This window comes from Macrosteles quadrilineatus, unplaced genomic scaffold, assembly GCF_028750875.1.
Source record: "Macrosteles quadrilineatus isolate MER2022 unplaced genomic scaffold, UCM_ALF_1.0 Scaffold_2__2_contigs__length_208266976, whole genome shotgun sequence".
NCBI lineage: Eukaryota > Metazoa > Arthropoda > Insecta > Hemiptera > Cicadellidae > Macrosteles > Macrosteles quadrilineatus.
The window spans coordinates 110,409,365-110,432,643 of record NW_026542595.1 but is presented as its reverse complement, the minus strand read 5'-3'; the positions used below and the strand labels follow the sequence as shown (position 1 = coordinate 110,432,643).

General features: G+C 33.4%; 1 protein-coding gene across 15 annotated transcripts; it reads left to right on the top strand.

The window, feature by feature from the left end:
• Positions 1-11,152: 11,152 nt before the first annotated feature.
• LOC128985629 (clathrin light chain) lies at positions 11,153-23,185 on the top strand. Of its 15 annotated transcripts, none has more exons than XM_054405343.1 (10): positions 11,153-11,295; positions 12,205-12,333; positions 14,215-14,304; positions 15,190-15,237; positions 15,904-15,954; positions 17,817-17,843; positions 18,630-18,734; positions 19,081-19,192; positions 20,746-20,757; positions 22,876-23,185. In XM_054405343.1, the coding sequence occupies exons 2-10, from the start codon at positions 12,213-12,215 to the stop codon at positions 23,051-23,053; spliced, it is 744 nt and encodes a 247-aa protein (XP_054261318.1). In that variant the 5' UTR covers positions 11,153-11,295; positions 12,205-12,212; the 3' UTR covers positions 23,054-23,185. The 15 variants fall into 15 exon arrangements, with proteins under 15 accessions (XP_054261318.1, XP_054261316.1, XP_054261326.1 ...); XM_054405341.1 differs by having other exon boundaries at positions 17,814-17,843; XM_054405342.1 differs by lacking the exon at positions 11,153-11,295 and adding an exon at positions 11,585-11,673 and having other exon boundaries at positions 17,814-17,843.
• The last annotated feature ends 94 nt before the right edge of the window (positions 23,186-23,279 follow it).

The following is a 23,279-nucleotide window of genomic DNA, read 5'->3' as shown; positions in this document are numbered from 1 at the left end:
ACAACAGCTGTAGTGTAGACTCCAGTGTACAGTAGAAGAGAATTGAAGTGAAGATGAAGATGACAAAAATGTCACTATCAGCTGTGTGTGATTATTTTTTATTGGTTTTGTAGAGAGAAAAGAATTTATTTACAAAAATAAATACATCTGCCTTAAAAACTAAGTCTAAGAAAGGTTGCCAATGAATTGTGGAAATTGTAGATAAATCTGATAAATATCACTATTGATTATCACATAATTGTTTCTTGTTTATGGTCACGTTAGGAGTCCTAATATAGTTTAAGTGTAGAGCACGTAGCCTAATTGTCACTCTATTCCAGAGAGCACAGAATTGTGCTCTCTGCTCTATTTGGTACTTTGGTACTATCCGAGGGCCACTTATTTTAGTGGGATTCTTTTACTGGAGACCAAAAATAACTACATAATTTGAAATAACATACTTTAATTATTGACTTAATGTCCAAATTTGACATGATTAGTGGCCTTTTAGTTCTGCCTCCCAGATGGCAGCAATGTCGGTGAGGGAGGATTGAGTTGAATGTGTACTAATACATGTACTCCACCTAGTACAAAAAAAATATAGCGGTATAGTACACCGCTGTATACGGTGAGGTATACAGCGCACCGAAGCGGTTATGTTAGGTTGGGTTATCATAAATATGTTTGTAGGATTTTCCTCGTTTTGTTATGAATCTAACGATGCTAGATGAGTAACGATACCGGAGACATCGATGTATAATAACTCTTATACATCGATGATCGGAGATACAAGCGGTGACAGGTGATGCGCGCGCTCCGGGCAACGATCTGACCTTGGTCTACTTGGAGGAGATTTGGTGGGCATGACTCATCTCTGGTATCGTTATGAATCGACGAACCTATGATAACCCAACCTAACATAACCACGACAGCGCGCCCACTAAAATAAGTGGAATCCGGATAATACCTTCGAAGCAACCATAGATAATCAATCATCAATGAGACCACACTTAATCTTGAATTCTAATTAAATAAGCGGGGACATTAACTTAACATTATAATAGTCTAAAAAAAAAAACAATTAACAACAACAATGCAAATACGCGACACACTATAATAACATTTTTTCTGGTCTATTACATCCCTTGAATTCTATGTGATTGATCTGTAAAAAATGGATTTTCTGTCAATAAATATGATCAAATTAAATGAAAATAATGTTTTCTCAAAAAAGTGGCTCACCCTCAATCAAAACTTATCTTCTCCCAATATGAATAGTTTTTTTTTTTAATGCAGATTATTATTATAGTATGAGATTTTTATATTACGCAAAGGACTAAAATATTTAGTTCGATCAAGAAGGCTGTGCTGTAGTATGAATGCTGATTGCGAGTGCAGCTTTTGGCTTTTGACAAACTAGCCTGAAGATAGGTGACTGACTAGCCTGAAGATAGCTGACGATCCTATCTGACGACCTAGATTTTTTGCCCTTTTGATTTACGACTTGCCAGTGGAAAGTAAGCAGGGTGCAAATAAAAGTAGACCTCAAAGTTAATCTTTGAAAGTGCTATTAGTGGTATGGGAGCTGGGAGTATAATTAATATTGTGAAACTTAACGATGTGTTTTCTTTTATTTCGGTGATTTTTAATCAATGTTGTTGTAGTTTAATACAGTATTGGCGTTGACTCACAGCCATACGGAGAACAACTCATTAGAAAATATTTCCTACTGAAATATCCTAAAGAATGCGCCTGGTCCCTTCGTGAGTGTTTGGGGAGTTTTGGAATTTTGTAACGTTCTAAAAATGCAACGCTTGCATCGAGAGCTTATAATTCCACGAATGGAAGTCAAATCTTTCCAAACCAAACATATTTCAACAAATTACAAGCCAACTGTATTACTCAACCTATTTAGCACGTAGGATAACGCGGGTGTTAACAACATAGTTGTAAACGTAGAGTTTGAGAATAAATTATGATTTTCGACGACAATAACAACTAAAACTTAGGTGGTACAAACATATGTACATGTTATAAATAATAGTTAAATCTAGAATAAACTACTAGAACATGAATATCACGAACGCGAACCCTAAAGAAATAGCACTGAACATGACTAAGTAGCGGATAATTCACGTAGAATTTGAGAATAAATTGTGATTTTCGACTACTATAACAATTAAAACTTAGGTGGTACTGCTAATTAGCATATGCACATGTTATAAGTAATAGTAAATTCTAGGATAATCTACTAGAACATGAATATCATGAGCGCAAACCTTAATGAAATAGCTTTAAAAATTGCTAATAATTAGCCTAAGCGATGGCTCGTGTAGTAGAGTGTGAGAATAAATTGTGATTTTCGACGATCATCACTGCAAAATCGTAGGTGGTACTGATGATTCGCGTATGCACATGTGATAAATAATAGTAAATTCTAGAATTGTAAACTACTAGATCATGATTATCATGAACGCGGACCTTGAAGACATAGCTTTCAACATGGCAAATAATTAAGGGATGGCTCGCGTAGTAGAGTGTGAGAATAAATTGTGATTTTCGACTACTATAACAACTAAAACTTAGGTGGTACTGCTAATCAGCATATGTACATGTTATAAGTATTAGTAAATTCTAGGATAATAACCTACTAGAACATCAATAACACGAACGCGAACCTTAAAGAAATAGCTTTAAAAATTGCTAATAATTAGCCAAAGATGGCTCGCGTGTAGAGTGTGAGAATAAATTTTGATTTTCGACGATCATCACTGCAAAATCGTAGGTAATACTGATGATTCGCGTATGCACATGTTATAATTAATAATACATTCTACGATAGTAAACTACTAGAATATGAATATCACGAACGCGAACCTTAAAAAAATTGCTCTGAACATTGTGTATTAGGGCATGGCTGGGTTAGGGTCTGAGAATAAAACGTGGTTTTCGACGACTTTCACTTCAAAATCGTAGGTGGTACTGATAATAAGCTTATGCACATGTTATAAAAAATAGTAAATTCTAGAATTGTAAACAACTAGATCATGATTATCACGAACGCGAACCTTAAAGAAATAGCTTTAAAAATTGCTAATAATTAGCCAAAGCGATGGCTCGCGTGTAAAGTGTGAGAATAAATTTTGATTTTCGACGATCATCACTGCAAAATCGTAGGTGGTACTGATGATTCGCGTATGCACATGTTATAATTAATAATACATTCTACGATAGTAAACTACTAGAATATGAATATCACGAACGCGAACCTTAAAAAAATTGCTCTGAACATTGTGTATTAGGGCATGGCTGGGTTAGGGTCTGAGAATAAAACGTGGTTTTCGACGACTTTCACTTCAAAATCGTAGGTGGTACTGATAATAAGCTTATGCACATGTTATAAAAAATAGTAAATTCTAGAATTGTAAACAACTAGATCATGATTATCACGAACGCGAACCTTAAAGAAATAGCTTTAAAGATTGCTAATAATTAGCCAAAGCGATGGCTCGCGTGTAGAGTGTGAGAATAAATTTTGATTTTCGACAATCATCACTGCAAAATCGTAGGTGGTACTGATGATTCGCGTATGCACATGTTATAATTAATAATACATTCTACGATAGTAAACTACTAGAACATGAATATCACGAACGCGACCCTTAAAAAAATTGCTCTGAACATCGTGTATTAGGGCATGGCTGGGTTAGGGTTTGAGAATAAAACGCGGTTTTCGACGACTTTCACTTCAAAATCGTAGGTGGTACTGATAATTAGCTTATAAACATGTTATAAATAATAGTAAATTCTAGGATTGTAAACTACTAAAACATGATTATCACGAACGCGGACCTTAAAGAAATAGCTTTCAACATGGCAAATAATTAAGGGTTGGCTCGCGTAGTAGAGTGTGAGAATAAATTGTGATTTTCGACGACTTTCACTGCAAACTCGTAGGTGATACTGATAATTAACTTATGCAGATGTTATAAATAATAGTAAATTCTAATATAGTAGTCTACTAGAACATGATTATCACGAACTCGAACCTTAAAGAAATAGCTATGAACATTACTAATTAGCGTATAGTTTGCGTAGAGGTTGAAAATAAATTGTGATTTTTGACGACTATTACTACAAAAACTTAGGTGATGATTTGCTTACACAATTTCAATGAATAATAAACTGTAGAATCGTTAACGACTTGATTACAGATATTACTAACGCTAAAATTAAAAAAAATATACTAAACATTGGGCGATACGGAATAGTTCACGGTTAGTTATAGGATAAATTTTAATATTAGACGACTTTTACTGCGAAATCTTAGTTGATAATGAACTAATATACTAATATACTGAGCTAAGATCATTAGCTTATAATAGTCTATAACATTTAAGCAGTGTTAAGTTGATTACTTTCTGGCCAGGGACGGTACTTTAATAATTAACAATGAAATGGCGACCTTACAAAGTAGGATGTTTATTACAATGTACGATTGTGTGCAAACCTTTGAATTCTGTTTCAATTGTTATTTATTATTGTAGTATTTTATATTTTAACACAGCAATTGATATTTTAAACAAATTTTGTGTATAATTCGTGTGTAAGTTGACATATATGATTCATGGAGTTTGTAAAGAGCCTTACGTGTTTCAAAAGGATAAAAATGCATCTGTAGAGTAATTTTCCTTCTGACACGCTCATTGATGAAATGAAATTAGATTGGACAAGGTGTTTCTTTATTTTTCTAATAAATTAAAATAATATTATTATATTTTATAATACTATAAATCAAAATATCTCCTATTCGCTCACTCCTCGTTGTGAGGCACGGACAGAACAACTAGTACCTAATAATAAATGATTCTAGAATCGTATTCTACTTTAGTACAGATATCACGAACGCAAAAGTTAAAAAAAGTTTTAAACAAGAGCGTTACGAAATAGGTCGGGGCTAGTTATAGAATAAAAAATGACATTCAACGACTTACACGGCAAAAGATTGGGTGGTACTGATAATTAGCTTATGTACATGTTATAAGTAATAGTAAATTCTAGGATGATAACCTACTAGAACATGAATATCATAAACGCGAATCTTAAAGAAATAGCTTTCAAAATTGCTAATAATTAGCCCAAGCGATGGCTCGCGTAGTAGAGTGTGAGAATAATTTTTGATTTTCGACGATCATTACTGCAAAGTCGTAGGTGGTACTGATGATTTGCGTATGCACATGTTATAATTAATAATATATTCTACGATAGTAAACTACTAGAACATTAATATCACGAACGCGACCCTTAAAGAAAATGCTCTGAACATTGTGTATTAGGGCATGGCTGGGTTAGGGTTTGAGAATAAATTGTGGTTTTCGACGACTTTCACTTCAAAACCGTTGGTGGTACTGATAATTAGCATATGCACATGTGATAAATAATAGTAAATTCTAGAATTGTAAACTACTAGATCATGATTATCATGAACGCGGACCTTGAAGAAATAGCTTTCAACACGGCAAATAATTAAGGGATGGCTCGCGTAGCAGAGTGTGAGAATAAATTGTGATTTTCGACTTCTATAACAACTAAAACTTAGGTGGTACTGCTAATCAGCATATGTACATGTTATAAGTAATATTAAATTCTAGGATAATAACCTACTAGAACATCAATAACACGAACGCGAACCTTAAAGAAATAGCTTTAAAAATTGCTAATAATTAGCCAAAGCGATGGCTCGCGTAGTAGAATGTGAGAATAAATTGTGATTTTCGACGATCATCACTGCAAAATCGTAGGTGGTACTGATGATTCGCGTATGCACATGTTATAATTAATAATACATCCTACGATAGTAAACTACTAGAACATGAATATCACGAACGCGACCCTTAAAAAAATTGCTATGAACATTGTGTATTAGGGCATGGCTGGGTTAGGGTTTGAGAATAAAACGTGGTTTTCGACGACTTTCACTTCAAAATCGTAGGTGGTACTGATAATTAGCTTATAAACATGTTATAAATAATAGTAAATTCTAGGATTGTAAACTACTAAAACATGATTATCACGAACGCGGACCTTAAAGAAATAACTTTTAACATGGCTAATAATTAAGGGATGACACTCGTAGTAGAGAATGAAAATAAATAATTGCGATTTTCAACGACTATCACTGTAAAATCTTGGTATCCATCTAGGTCTTGCACGAATTAATTGTGATATTGCTTATGTTAATCATGAAAATCCAAGATTAACGTGTGCGGTTTTAAGGTAATGAAGATTTTGTTTAAAGATATTGTTCGTAAGTACACGTAAGTTTAAAAAATTTTTTGTTAGTACACCAACATTTTATTTAAATAAATAATGTTTGTTAAATATCTAAATTGAGTAAAAAATAATCTTTTGATGATCCAAAATTAAGAAACCCACCTGATAACGTAATTCCTCCAATTCAAGCACCGCTGGGGAGGGGGCGGAGCATCTTCACATATTGTCCAATAGCAAACTCGTGCGCGTAAGGAGGGGGTAGTTCTCTAGTCTGGAGATTTTAGACTCTGAATTTTTATCAGAGCAGTGTTTCCATTCGCGGGATTATTATCCCGAAAACGGGATTTTTAGACCTTGAGCGGGATTAAAACGGGATGCGGGATAAAACGGGATTTTCTGGGAAGCCAGGATAAATTGGTATACTAAAAAGAAAACTGAATTAACACTGACTGTGCTACATTTCTTAGTAATCATTGAAAGGGCCGATTTGCAAACTATGGAAACATAGGAAAGTCATAGAAACCCACCAACGAAAGGAAATAGAAAAAATGTTTTTTTTTGTATAATCGTTATTATGGACAACCTAATGCGGCTATGAGTTAGGCTATTTGTAGAAACACTAAAAAACAAGACCAGATTTTGAAATATTATAAGATATTTACAAGAAATGTTGATTATATCGATCTCTTATGTACATCTTGAGTATTTCCATAATCTTTGAGTTGAACCTTTTAAAGTCATCAGAAATTATGAGTGTTATTCATTTTAAAATAACGCCGGTAATACTTAGCAATTGCTCGAATTCAAGCAACAGTTACACTAGTTAATAAAACTCAACATTTGCTGTTTAGCGAATTTCCCTTTTGGGTGAAGTAGCAATTACCGTAGGTGGCACGGTAGGACTAGGCTCGAGACCGATTTGCTTTGTCATTTTGATGTTCCCAGGGTCCAAAAACACAATTCGTTCAAATTGTTATATATGTATATATTTATATGAATATATAAATACTTCCGTGAACGCGATAAGTTGAGTTATTTTTGTCCGATTCTGATGATACTTGGTTTAAAGGGGTAAGGCTTAAACTTTAACTTGAATGAGTTCGCGAACCAGCATAATCGGACCATGGAAACGGGGTTTTACGGGGGTTTTATGGGGTAAAATGAATTCCTTTAGAATGCATTTCAAACCGTAAACCTATACCAAGCCATGGCTCAGTCCCCCGGTACTAGTTGCAACAAACAGTTTTATTTATATTCTTGAAATGAATTATTGTCACCAACCGTGAAAGATAGCAAGAAAACACACATTGGATTTCAGAACGTTCAAAGTCCGCATTCCCCTCCCTACATTAGTCATTAGCAAACATTAGTCATTACCTGCCATCTAATTACCAGGAATGCTTGGCAGCGTTTTTCACCTATCACGCCATGCTTGTACTGTTAGCTATGTATCACGAACGTTAGTAATTGAAATGAGTGTCATTTTTGTATTTGCATTTTGGTTTGCTATGCTGGTTACGTATGCCATGATTATGAAGCTATTTACAAGAGGTATTTTACGGAATGTCCCTATATCGAAGTCGCTATGGCCTATTCCAAACATCCATATCCTATAGTTCAACAACAGTCTGTTTAAAAGTTCAATCTTTGTAGAATATGAATTTGCTTGTAAGCTAACGTGACGTCACGTAGTGGTGAGGGTAGAGACTCACCGCAGGTAGAAACTGGGAGCGATTGTCACAATATTTGAGTTGGGATCAATGGTATGTGGTGGAGATTAACAGGTATTCTAAGAAGTGACCCTTACTAATCCTTTTGGTGGGTCAGGATTAGGAATATGTATTTTTCCTCCAATGATATTTGCTACCGCTGTATACCTGCCTCAGTCTGTCCTCCTCTTACCAAATAAATGAACGTATCAATGAGTATAGCATTACTCATCTTAATTAATTAATACGCATTAATACATTAATACGCAAGCAGTTTTCTTTTCACAGTCATAACTCAATAACGGCTTGATGGATTTTAAAGTTTGAGGTGTCAAATTAAATGTACATAAGAGATACTATACATAAGAGATAACCAAAACAGTATGAGAGTGAATGTAAATTCAAACGAGTGTTAGCCCGTCCTACGTACGGGAATTCAGTGGTCAGTTAAAACCGTGTACAATTCAGATCAGCTAGTTTACACATAAAGACAAAGTTTCTTGCAGTTTTAATGTGAAGAATCATCTTGTAAACAAATGTTGTGTGACCAAATATGTTTTTATTCCATCATAGGCCTATACGATTATAGATATTGTATTATAGATATTGTAGATTACTTTCATATTTTTTGCATCATAATATTTTTGTATTTCTATAATCAGTCATATAAATTATTTTAGAGCGACTCTTTGATTAAGGTCTTGCTGTTTATATTTTTTTTGTTTATTTTTTAAATACAAGTTTCAGTTTTGCTCGATTTCGAGCAACGGGTTATCTAGTAGTATAAATAAGTCAACCCAATGCATGCCATTATTATCCAATAATGATGGATTTGTGTAACACACGCTTAATGTTTACAGCTGTTACATTAAGCAAATGTTATTGTACCAAAAGCTAGTGTAAAATGTTAGCGTCGGCTGCTAAACTGAAACCCTAAACTAAGAGTATGGCTTAAACTAAAAATTATTTTTCTTTCAACACAAAAATCATGAAAATCCGTCAAGCGGTTGATTCAGAACCGTGAAATAAAAAACCCTGTCACGTTTTCATATATACGATCTGTTGGCCTGTTCGTTAGTGTGGTGGTGCCATCAAAATACTAGAATTTTAACTATTAAATGGGTAAAAAATTAAGATAAAATATTAATATGACTATTGCGTACTTTACAAAATATGGTAGATTACCTTACTGCATACAATATTTTCTGTGCTTGGTACGAATTAATATTGCTTAAATAACAGGCTCCATCTCCTTTTGAAAACCCATTTGGTTAATATTCTAATCGTGACGAATAATCGCCATCTTTTTAGTAAACAAAACGCAATTTATTCCAAAACTATATGCGAGCCATCCCCTAATATGCAATGTTCAGAGCTGATTTTTTAAGGTTCGCGTTGGTGATATTCATGTTCTAGTGCATTACTATCCTAGAATTTGCTATTGTTTATCACCTGTGCGTATGCTAATTATCAGTACCACCTAAGTTTTTGCGGTGCAAGTCGTTGAATATCACACTTTATTCTATAGCTAACCCTGAAATATTCCGGAGCCATCCCCTAATACGCAATGTTCACGGCTGATTTTTTAAGGTCCGCGTTGGTGATATTCATGCTCTAGTGATTTAATATCCTAGAATTTACTATTGTTTACATCATGTAAATATGCTAATTATCAGTACCACCTAAGTTTTTGCGGTGCAAGTCGTTGAATATCACACTTTATTCTATAGCTAACCCTGAAATATTCCGGAGCCATCCCCTAATACGCAATGTTCACGGCTGATTTTTTAAGGTCCGCGTTGGTGATATTCATGCTCTAGTGATTTAATATCCTAGAATTTACTATTGTTTACATCATGTTGTGATGATGTGGAGTAGTATGAGTGTAAATGAAGATACCTGGGCCCTATATATCTTCCTCTAGCCACTGCCAAATCACCCACATTTCCTGTCGTAACCCAACTCTATTGCAAGAATTAATCTAACTCGTCAAAGTGCACAATATTACCTTAGCTGCCTATCACAGCCAGCTTTTATGTTCATAATGTATCTAATTATAATATAATGAACAGAGAAATGTATATATATGGACTTATTCTAATTCGTGAAAAAGGTTACTAGACTTAGCAAATGTGAATTCTAATTTACGATATTAATTGCCAGACCACGACCCTTCGAGAACCTAATAAACTACATGATTGAATTACTTTTTGCCCCAACCTACACCCTTTCCCCAACCCCTACTTCTATTAGCTAGACATCTTAGGCTACAGTCTACTTATCCGATCAGATGTACAGCTCCAGGCGCTCGACACTACACTGAACTCGTCTCTTGGTTCGCTGCGCGTGCCTACCCGGGTCGACTGCGCGCGCATCGTGGTCACGTGACTTGCGCTATTGTAGCGGTCCGCTACAATATAAATATGCTAATTATCAGTACCACCTAAGTTTTTGCGGTGCAAGTCGTTGAATATCACACTTTATTCTTTAGCTAACCCTGAAATATTCCGTAGTATCCGATATTTGGAGCTATATTTTTTTTAAAGTACTTGTTCGTGTTATCTATACTCTAATAGTTAGCTATACTAGAACGTATTATTGTTCATAGCATTTGTAAAAGCCGACTATCAATACCCATTAAGCGTGTTTAATGTAAGTCTTTGAAAAACGCAATTTATTCCAAAACTATATGCGAGCCATCCCCTAATATGCAATGTTCAGAGCTGATTTTTTAGGGTTCGCGTTGGTGATATTTATGTTATAGTGCATTACTATCCAAGAATTTGCTATTATTTATCACCTGGGTGTATGCTAATTATCAGTACCACCTAAGTTTTTGCGGTGCAAGTCGTTGAATATCACCATTTATTCTATTAGTCACTCTAAACTAATCCGTTACACCCGGTGTTTGGAACTGATTTTTTAAGGTTCTTGTTCGTAATATCTTCAGCTATACCACAGATTAATACATCGGAAATTTAATAAGATGGCCGTGAAAATCTGTCTTATTTTAGGTTTATTAGGAAGTTATAAAATACCCCTACACTTAAATATTATCGTTCTATTAGACATTTTCGAACTGGAAAGTCCGTGACACAATACAGGTCTGTTGTCGTTTGGAGAGAGTGTACCTATTGTTTGCAATAGACAGTTTTACGATCTAAACTCGTCAGATAGGATCGTCAGCTATCTTCAGGCAAGTTTTTGACTAGCTGTCAGAAAAAAGGGAAACTAAGTCAAGAAGTCTCCAATCCCAATCCTCCCTCATTTCTTAATCCTTGTGTTTAACAGGACATTTTCACTTAATTCTTCTGGTGCTTTCTTGTATACACAGGTATGGAAGATCAATATTAACGGTTTCCTTTTACGTTGTATTCAATTTGAAGCCTAAAAATCAATTATAATTTACCTAACCTAGGTGGCAAAATCAGCAACGCCCACTAAGTGACTTTAGTGATACAGCAATTAAAATCAATAATTTACTTATTATATTATAGACCTACTTTAATTCTATATTCTATCTGCAAAATGTTATAATCATGTGCATCAATACTGAACAACATTATTTCAGTAGGCCTCTCCTTGCAAATATTTAAAAATAGCCTAAGCCTATTTGTACAGTAAATCATTTAACCTTTTTTTCCCACTGTATAGGATCCTGACTAGGCCAAATATATAGATAGGTGTACGGCTACATCTTTTCCATCTTAGAGTAAGTTAACGCATTGTCGCTAACAAGCATTCACCAGTTGTTAGCAATAAGATAGGTATTAAGTGATTTAACGTAGGCCTAATGCATAATTTAATTTTACTATCACAAGCTGCAAAGTTCAACAGGATGCATATTGATATTTCACGCTGGTGTTATAGCCTCCGTATCATCAATAAATATTGATCAAATTGAGTAAATCATTTCATTTGAAAACAATTTTAATAGCCTAGGTACTCTTTCATAGTAGGCCTACCATAAGTAGGGGAGATCTTGAAATTCTTCTGATCTATTGCTTAGTGTTCAGCAACCAGTTCTGGCACCTATTTCATGCCATCTTTATCATTCAATCAATCAATCTATGGTAATTATTTATTAAAAACAGACTCAAGCAAATGTTTAGATTGTGCATGGGCATGACACGTTCACTTTCTGTTAAAGACTGCCCCAAATAATTTGAGTGCATAAACATCTAGGACTGTTGTCTATCACTAAACAAATAAATATTCATACAAGATCTTGTTGTTTCTTTAGTTTGAAGAATGGCAGACTTTGGAGATAACCTGTCGGAACCTGAGGTTGACCCAGCAGCGGAGTTTCTCGCCAGGGAGCAGGACCAGTTAGCCGGCCTAGAGGACGAACTAAAGCCAGCGGTGACTAATGGTGGGTCTTCAGCGACTGCTTGTACATAAATTGGTTAATATTATTGTAGGCTGCCTAACTTACTACAGCAAAACCTTAATAACAAGTCTCTCTTGTAGGCCTATTTTTAAAAAAAGACTTGTTATCTAGGTCTAGGAATTTTTATCAAGGTTCATAATAACATGTGATAGAAGTACCTTAAAATCAATGGTAGCCTAATTGAAAATAAGCCTAAGCCTACATGTTATCAAGGGTGACATGCTATTGAGGGTCTTAAAATTGAGATTCTACCGTATGAGGAATTATTGATTATTTTAAATGTATCAATAATTGTTACGCTTTATGTCCAGATATTTTGTAACAAGAGATTTTAAACTTAAAACTTACTTTACCTATGTCAACCCACTATAACAAACTCGTAATGTTCTGGTTAATAGGCAATATTTTTATTTTTATTTTTTTGAAATTCACAAAAACTAATTTTTAGTCCAAAATTTCTTTTATTAAAAAACTGCACAAGCCAAAATTAAAACAAAAAATTAAATTAAGTTACAAACAATTAGTTAATACCTACTTAAATTTTATTAAGCTGAAAGGTATAGTTGAAATGGATAAAGTCATTCATAAGGTTGTGATATACGGTACGTGTAACAAATAAAAAATAACTTGCTGTTTGAACTTAGATGACACACAATATCTGTCCTATTTTTCTGCCTCATCAACTTTCATAGTTAACTACTTTTTATTCTGAATCCAAAGATGCCAACAGTTTTCTAGTGTTGACCTACATTAAACCAAAGTTAAAAAGTATAACAAACATGAAATATATGATAACAAATATTAAATTCTGTATAGAAAAATCATTAAAAAATGCTCAGCATATTAACAATTTACAATAATCAATTAAAACCCTGTGCTCACTGAAATCGATCTCTTTCAAAACAAGCAGGTCAACACTGACTTTGTAGTCACACAAGTAAAACTCAATGTTCAGTTAGTATGTTATCAGCTAATTTTATCAAAGTAAACTTTCCTTATCAATGGTGAGTCAGATCCAGTAGACAGTTGGATACCGGAATGTCGGATCTTCAGTGCAGTGGTGTGTTTATTTAAGTTTAGCATACCAAGTTAATGTTTTAAAAAGTTGTTAGTTTAACTATTTTTCTAAAAAAACTTGTTAACATTTTCCAGTTTTGAATGTTAAGTAGGTAGGCCTAAGTAAGTTTGAACGGAATATATTCAAACGAGGGAGAGTCTACTGTTCACCGGGTCTCTTATTGATAGGGAAGTTAGTAAAAGTAAACTTCTTTAATTTTGTAACAAATAAAAAGGTTGTGTTGCCCGATATCGCCCTATGGTCCAAGTTTTATCTGTGACTGGATTACGCATGTCTTGGCGATTCCTCGATTATCAGATCTTTAGAATATAATCTTGAAGAGGTGAGTCAGTAAAAAAACCAAGCACATTCATCACAAAATCATTAACAGACAGTTTGATAAAATAGGTAAAATAATATGGAGGTTTGTGTGGGTATGTGCATAATCCAATCACAAATCAATTTTACCGTAAGGCAATATCAGATAAACATAATAAATTAAACTGTCAAATTACCTGTCTGGAAACACTAGAACAAAAAATGAAGTTCTATAGTAGTAGGTAAGCCATGGTCAGGTGATAGTAAAGTAGGTTACGCTAGTTTTAAAAATATGTGGACTTGTTTTTATTATGTACAAATTAAAAGCTGTTCTCAAATGTTTATGCTCTGTTTTACGTTTGTTACATTGGTAATTTGCGTAGCAATATGCATATTTTCTCAGTTGATTATTTTTGCCGTACCCAATTATTTTTGAGTTGGTCGTTGTTGTTGTTGTTGTCTTGCATGTATGTGTTGTGTTTGTGAAGGCACGCCGCTAGACGGCACCGGCAGTTTTGAGATGATCAACACTCTTGGTCAAGGAGATGGCGGGTTCGAATCCAACAACTACGGCAACGGCAAGTATCATAATGTGAAAATAAATATACTAGAGACTTATAGTGAATCCCCGTTTTAGGAATTGGGAAAATCTGACTATAAATAACAATATGTTTTATACAAGTTTTATGAAACATCAATTCATGAGAGAAAGTAAGTTGCCCAAAAGTAAGGAACAAGTAGGCCTACGTCAAATAGAGCCCTCTTGGTTAACCAGAGCAGGGGTATCAGCTGGAGTCAGTAGTAGGGGTTCTTTTGTTTTTCTATGCGTTTTTAAGTTGGTGAATTATCTTTTACAAATTTTTTTTAAATAAAGATACCATTTGAATTTTTTGTGGACTCAATAATTTGTTAAATATCATGTTTTTAAAGGTCAGGTGACAAAAAATTATCAAGGTTAAAGCAGGTTAAGTATGGGTAATGGCAAACTTTATTACCAATGCAATGGGTTTAGAATGTTTAGATAGTTAGAAAATAACCTATAATTAAACTCACAGCTTAAAGAAAATATGCCTGGATATTTTTAAAAACCTTGCTCATCTACAACTGTAAGAAAATTGTTTTTGTATGAAAGAAAATTGTTAAACCTCCAATCACATTGTAGACAAAACACAAGAAATAAAAATAGTAAAAATTAATGTGTTTATCAAACAATATTTATAAATAAGACATTATTTTACCTTGAATTCGACTAGTGATTCCTTTACATAAATGGATGTTCGTGATTTGAGACAAAAACAAAAATGGAAATAGGCCTATATTGTAGTTTAGTAGATTGGGAATGAATGTAGGGTAGTTTATCTGTATATCTTGCACTAATTATTTTACTAATGCATGCGTATATTTGCATGGTGCATCTTGGCACAAACTTCTTCTTTATTCTTTATTTGCACTTTCTGCTTCAGAACTCGGTGATTTTGTTTCCTCTGAACCTACTGTAGATTTCTTCTCTGGTGAGTATACAAATTGTTTGCATTATTGTGCATTTGCTTTTGAATCGCTTTTTGCCATTTTTCCAGATGTTTTGTAATTAAGAGTTTTAAGTTTTAAATGTACATACTGTGTTATTCTTCCAATTGAATTGCAGATTTAATTATCTAAATATTTTAATATATTTCAATTTCATAAAATAGTTTTTTCGTCAACTTTTTTTGTAATTTTGTAATTTTGTTTGAGTTAAGCCTCCGAATCACTGATCAATATGTGTACTGGTGCAATTAGCTGCTGTCAAGTGATCCTTATGACCTTGAAAGGCGAGTCTAGACTCTTCTCCCGTGTTGCCAGCAGCTTAACCGATCGGTTTAATAGTTTTGGCCCTTTTTACATGTTTTGTGTATCTGTGACTAAACGTATTGTAATAAATGTTTAAATGTTTTTTTTTAAAACCACGTGTTTCTAATAACAAAATAAAGATAACGACATTCTCGTGTAGATGGTCCCAAGAGGATCGAACCTGGTCGCCTTTCAAGGTCATACAGATCAAGCACCAGTTCAAGTGATGGTTTTTGTTTCTCTAACTTTTCCAATGCAATGATTTTAATAGTTCTGTTTATAACATTCTGCACTATAACTGCTTTGATGTGATGCTTTTGGCAAGGCTAACACCGCTTTTTCCACAGAAGATCCAGTAATTGAAGAAACATCTACTCCCCCTCAAACTGAAGAAAAAGGTAACATTAAATTTCTTGTGACAAAAATATGGAAAAAATACTGTTTAGTAGTAAACTGTTGTTTTAGGTGTTTGAGGTATTATTGCAGACATTTTCCGTCATGATTAGTAAAAAACAAATTTTAACGTTTCGAGATCTTGAATCTGATCTTGGTTTCAGGTTAGAAAGTTAGGTTAGAACAGCTGATAAGTCAATGGAGTAAAATAAAACAGGGATACCAACATATGAGCTTGTATTGTCACTAAACAGTGTCTCACAGTAATCGTAATTTGGGTTGCATTAAAAAAAGCACCTTGTATAAACAATTCAGCTGCAATTAGTCAATGGGGTTTTTTCCCTTGACGTTACCAAATGTTCTCTTCAGAAGGTGAGTATAGGGCCATGAAATAAAAAACTTTGCTTTTTTGCTCAATTTGATTTTCAAAGCTTGGCGATTTAGTACCAGCATGCTTTTCAATGCTTGGACTGATACATTTTTTATTGATTTTTATTTAATGTTTAAAATTATTTGGGTGTCAATGTCGAATAGTTTTGACTGCCCATCAAGTTATTTGGTTAAACAATATTTTTCTAAAAAAAAAATTATTTACGTTATTGTCTTAGTTTTTTGTTAAACAAATATTTTGTTGTTCAGTAATAATTTAGAACTTCAAGAATAAGTTCAAGAATAATTTGATTTTTTTTCTCAATAAATGCTAACATTCTTACTGTAAAATATCTTCAATTTGTTGAGTTCTTGAGATTTAAGAATTAAAGGCTCCAGTTACCGTAATCAACATTTATTTTGCTGGGAATAAAATATGCTATGTTATTGCAACCTACATTCCTTACTTACTTACTGCCGTGGCTCTTGGTACCCAAGGTGGTACTTTGCCTCGCCAACACACTGCCTCCAGATTTTTCTATCCATTGCCTCATCTTCCCTTCTTCCCAGTCTTCTCAGGTCTTTTCTAACCTGGTCTCGCCATCTCAACTTGGGCCTTCCTGGTGGTCTTCTGCCCTCCGGATTGTTCAAAAGGACGTTCTTGACTAAGGAGTCGTCCTCTTTCCTTAGTAGATGGCCAGCCCATCTCATTCTCCTACCTCTCACCTCGGCCACTATGTCTGGGTCCATATATAATTGCCTTAACTCTGCATTGTGTTTTATCCTCCACTCTCCATCTTCAATGGTTGGACCATATATTTTTCTCAATATTTTGTTCTCAAATACTATCAAACGTTTTTCTGTTTTTTTACTTAACACCCAATTTTCTGAGCCATATAACAGAACTGGTCTTATAATGGTTTTATATATACGGAGTTTTGTTTTGTGTGATAGTATTCGAGAGCTTAATAGTTTGTGGGATGCTGATAGACTTCTGTGTGCTGCATTTATTCTTTGTTGTATTTTCATATCTTCTTCATTGTTATTCGTCAGCATTACTCCCAAATAAGTGAAGTTGTTTACTTTTTTAAAGTTGTACCCTTCTATTTCTATATTGTTGTCATTGTTTATTTGGGTTGCTCTCCCACACTCCATTATTTTTGTTTTCCCTTCATTTATTCTTAAACCAACTTTCTTTGTATGGTTTAGGAGTTTTGTGACCAGCATTTTCAACTCTTCTTTACTCTCCGCTATAATTGCAACATCATCTGCAAATGCAAAGACGTTTATTTTGGTCCCTATTGTAATTCCAGCTTCTGTTTGTCTTACTTCTTGTAGTGCTTCCTCTAAAGCTAAGTTAAATAGCAATGGGGACAAACCATCCCCCTGTCTTAAATTGCAACCTACATTATATAAAATAAATGTTTGATTTCTTATTAAATTCAGTTTACAATCACTATGAAAATATCTGAAACAAACATTTTTATGGACGCAGCAGTAAAACCATCTTCACCAGATTCTCAGAGTAAGTAAATTTCTGGTGTCCAAAAAGCTTTTGAAATCCATATTTTAAGTTATATAAATCTATCTTTACAGTTTGTTCTAACTGGTTAATTCAAAAAATGACCCTTACTATTTTGCATGTTACAAAGCTAAGTAGAAAATGTAGATAAATGTTTAGTTCTAAACTTGCGCAAGCTATGGAAAAGCTTTGCAAAATGGTAATATTCATTGGTGGTGGTAATAGTGGTTTTAAAAATTTAAATGGTTTTGGTTTATTTTGCTTAATTTTTCCTGATCAACTGAACTTACTTTTGCTTCTTAGAACTGTTCAGAGATTTTTTTTTTTTTTTTTTCTATTTAGTTCAGAGATTTTTTACGAAATAATAACAATCAATTGGTATTAGTGTTTCATTTAAATCTCTTCTTAGTAACTTAGTAAAGTTTTTTTTATCTAAAGCGTTTCTTAAATGAAATTTTGTACCACAACTGTAGCGAATCAAATTTTTATGACATTTTATGATCTGTAGTCTGATCTTCTTGTCTTTAAACACACAGAACTCAACAAGATTAATACATAATTTAGACGCAAACAAAAAAGATGACTTAATCAAACTATGTACTTTTTTAATAAAAGATTGTCGACAGCTGTTCCATATAGAAGGGATTTCTTCTTCAGTATCCATTAGTCAATAATTCAACTTCACCAACAACAATGGTCTCTAAACTCAAATTATTACGTCCTGTTTAGAAATCTTAGCCGATGTAAAGTTTACTGTGATTGTGATTTTGATGGTTGTTTTAACGACAGAAGCGACACCGCAGTCAACCCCAGTCAAACACCAACCTGCGCGAGAGGAGCCGGAGAAAATTAAGAAGTGGCGAGAGGAGCAGAAGTCAAGACTAGAGGAGAAAGGTAAATAAACGGTCTCAGCAAACTGACACATACTTTGTCCCATTAGCTTGTTGAAACCTCTTATCATGGGTAGGGGAAGCAGTGGGAGGATAATTAAGGGAAAAATTACAAAAATTGCTATAACTTTTGAATCGTAATTGTTATAGAAAATTGTACCATTTTGTCCAGGGTTAAAATAGCTAAAGCGGTTTTCTAGCCGATTTTGTGAAAATAAAATTTTGTTTTTATTTAATGGGGTTTCATGAAAAAAATCACTATTTAAAATTTTCAAAAACTTCCAAATGTTAAAGTTTAAACTAGACAAAGTAAACATTTATATCTAATTGTATTTTCACCTGGTTTCCAGACGCAAATGAGGAGAAAAAGAAGGCAGAGTTGCGGGAAGCTGCCAAGAAGGAGTTAGAAGAATGGTACAAACACCACGAGGAGCTTATAGCAAAGACCAAAGCTGATAACCGGTAAGACTTAACCCAAATATTCCTGTTTAACGTCAATCTATTGAACAGTAGATATATCAGGTGGAATCACTTGTTGAGTAAAATTCAAGCTGTTGTAAGCCATTTTGTGGTTAGGGGAAAATATAATGGAGTAAAATGTAGGAACGCGTATGAAACCTGGGAATTTCAAGATTTCAAGATAAAAAACACAATTCTTAAACTAACAAAAATCCTTCTGATTTTCAGGAAGAAAGTTTATTAATTAACTTCAACTTAGCGTATGTTTATAGTCTATGCATGATGACTTATGGGGTGAAATTTTGTTTTATACACTGATATCAATTTTGTTATTTAAATAAATGGTTCTTTATTTTTGAACACTGGATCTGCTTATCTTTTTGGCGGTAAGAAATTTTCCAGTACCGTGAAATCATTTAATCTTTTCTTTATCAAAATGGCAATGCTGCTTAGTATATTTTTAGCCACAAAGATGGATAAGTATTGTAATTAAACTTTAAAATGTTTAATACGCGAAAGAAAATATTTGTTTTACTGTTTTCAAACACCTACCTTGTAAAAATTTTGTGTTAGTTATATTTTTATCACTTTTTTTAATAAACCCAAGATATTTGGTAGTTGTGATAGTTTTAAGCTGATTGAACTAAAAAAAGGCATAAAAGATAATAACTTTTTACATTTTTTGTGTTGTAGCAAGATTAAATGTCGTTCAGTTCCATTTCAGCAATGATTTAGGGTCTACACCAGCTGCAGACAATTCATATGTGAACGTTAATTACATTTTTGTTACACCTTCGACTCTAGATTGACTATGTAGTGTAAATGGGAAATTCCATTCTATATGGAAGCTGGAGCAATTCTTAGACTAATGATGAGCCAATAAGCGGAATCAAAAGTTATTTTATTCAATAAACATTGTTCTTAGTAAAATTATGCCTAAACCGATTAATTTGAGACCTCAACAGTCGAGGAGTAAATATTAAGTCTTCAAAAGTCGACTTGTCTTACTTAGCTTATAGGTAAATTTTAGTACTATTTTAGTGATCAAAGTTTTTGGTAATCTGACTCCCTGATCCCTTAAGTGTTGGATTACCAAGAGCTTTATAGAGGAATATCTTTGTCAAACAACGTTACAAATGACATATTTTTCAAAATTAAATTTTAAAGAACAGCAATAAAAATTGCGTTCTATATTGTGTGGGATATTTCATTTTTAAAAATACATAGGTTGGTAGCACTTACAAGTGATTGAATGCACAGGAAACTGCTGTGTTGACATTAGCATGGTGTTTTCTGAAAAAATTCACTTTTATAACTTGCAACGTTGTTCGGCGGATATTCAGATATCACAAAACATGAGCTTGGCTGAGCTTTAAGTTTGAGTTCTATCAAGTTTGAGTTCTAACAAGTTTGAGTTTTCTAATAAGTTTGAGCTGGCGAAGTTCTAACATTCATGGAACAGTGTTGCAAGGCGATAGCTTTCTTAAGTTGCCAGGCTGATCCAAATGAAACTCAAAAGCTGATGCTAATATTTCAATTGTTTTACGCTTGCTTAGGGAATCTGCATTGTAAGTATGACTCAAATATTGTTTGGTTTTGCCGTTAATGTGTTTTATGGTATTTAATTATAATTTATTGGCTTGGGTAAAACTTTTTTGCTATTTAGAACGTGTTTGACTCTTTTCTGTCGGTCTATTTAATTTAATTGTTAGTCTTTTTACATTTTATTTTAGTAGCTTTTTTATGTAGTGCTGTTTAGATTATACGGTTTTTGAAGTAAAAACACTTGGCTTAGGCTAAGAAGAGGTAATTGATACCACAAAAAATATAGAAGTTTTTGGGTAAAATATTTAATCAATGGCGTTGTGAGCTTTGTGTGTGCTATGAACTGGCCAGAATTAATTTCCGAAATTAAAGAGTAATTTTTCTATTTCTTCTTATAGATTGTATGTTTAGCCGGTACTGTAATTGGTAGTATTTTGATCTTGATTAGAAATATATCTTTATGGAGTTTTAAATGTTGTAGCATTGTATTTTCTGTAAGTTTTTTGTTAAAAGTTTTGATCTTTTTGTAGTGGATTTAAAAAAATATTGTCTCACAACATAATTTATTCTAAGAACAACATTATTTTTTTAAGTTTGTTATTATCTGAATTACTGTGACATCAAACATAAGCATGACGTCCAAAGGAAACGCCACAGCCAAACATTCTTTCTTCAAGGGTGTGACTGAATGCACATTTATTCTTTACTATTTCTTGGTAACCTTCCTTACTTTTAAATCATTTTCATCCTTTATTTTATTTAAATGATATCTTTATTATTAATCTTTTCTTTCATATTAAGTTCATTTTTAAGGGCTGAATCGTATTTCAGTAATAAAAGTAATGTCTAATCCTTACATCAATCACTGTACTCCGCCTTTTAACTTCTGTTTTAGTTTTAAACCAAAACAGTTAAATATGAGTTAATATTTTGTAAAACCATATTTAGATAACAAATATAACTAGTGTTTGTCTGTTCCTTTACAAAAGACTATTAAAAAATGTAGGGAAACACAAAACTTCTATTACTTTGAAAGTTCGTTGTGGTAACACCTTTTAAAGGTTGTTAAAGGGTATAAATAGATGTATTTCATATTATTTCATATCATTTGTTGTTAGAAAAAGCAATCAGAAAGAATAGATTTTTGAAAGGCTACTAGATCAAAAAACTTCAATTAATTTAAGTGCTTGAGTGAAAAAGGATTTTGTCTTTTATTGTTAACACTAATAGAAACACCAATAGAAAACTACAGAAACGCAAATAACCCATTTATTATAAAACAGTGTTATTTGGCAATGACAAAATACATTGTTCATTGTTGGCATTTCAATTTATTAGCGAATTTCCCTATAGGGAAGTAGCTATTACCGTAGGTCTCATGGTAAGACTTAGGCCCGGGACCGATTTACTTTTTCATTTTGATGTCCCCAGAGGCCAAAAACACCATTCGTTCAAATTTTTATATATGTATATATATATATATATATAGGTATATATATAGATTTATATATATATGTGTCCGTGAACACGATAACTTGAGTCATTTTTATCCGATTTTGATGAAATTTGGTTTGAAGGTGTAAGGCGGGATAAACTTGAATGAGTTCGCGATCCAGCATGATCGGACCATGGGAACAGGGTTTTATGGGGGGTTTTATGGGGTAAAAATTGGTTTTTCTCACTTTTGACCCTCAAAACACAAAATTTCCCAATTTTTCTCTAAACTTTCTTAAAGAGCTTAAAAAAACAAACAATTCAGTATATCAAAGTGTTTTTGTACGGTTATTGGTTACGGAGAAAACTAAAAAAATGGTAAATTTAAAATTTCCATGTTATTCTTATGGAGAATATTGTAAAATGTTGTAGTTTGCTTGTTTATGGATATATTTTGATCAAACTTGGCAAATTTATTTATTTTATAGTAAGCTACCAATATTTTACTAAAAACACACTTTATTAGTTTCCTTGTAGCAGCAAACCTAGGTACTCGTTAAACCTAATGATATTTAAATAGATCAATTGAAAATCAATTCAGCCAAATGGAAATTCGCTTAGACGGCAGGTTTGCTGCGGCGGGGGTATTAAATATCCAATTTAAGGTATGGAGACACAATGAGCTGATTAACGACTGTGGTTTACAGAAATGCAGAGAAGCAGTTTGTCGCGGAGGCTGACGCGATCGAGCCCGGCACCGAATGGGAAAGGATTGCAAAATTGTGCGACTTCAACCCCAAATCATCGCGCACCAGTCGCGACGTTTCCCGCATGCGGTCCATCATCCTGCAACTCAAACAGAGCCCGCCCAACAAGTCTGTTTAACATTCCAATGTGTAAAATATGTATCTGTTAGTTTTAATATAATTTATATTCCATTGTCATCGTGTTGAAAATATTGAGTTTATAGATATCATCTAATGGTGTGAAACGATGTAATAAATGTTTATGAATGTATGGTGTGTTTTTAGTGTGTTCCCTTGCTGCGTACTAAGTGTAAGATAGAAGTGTAAGATTACTAAAAAACATTTTCTGGATTGGGCATAGTGTT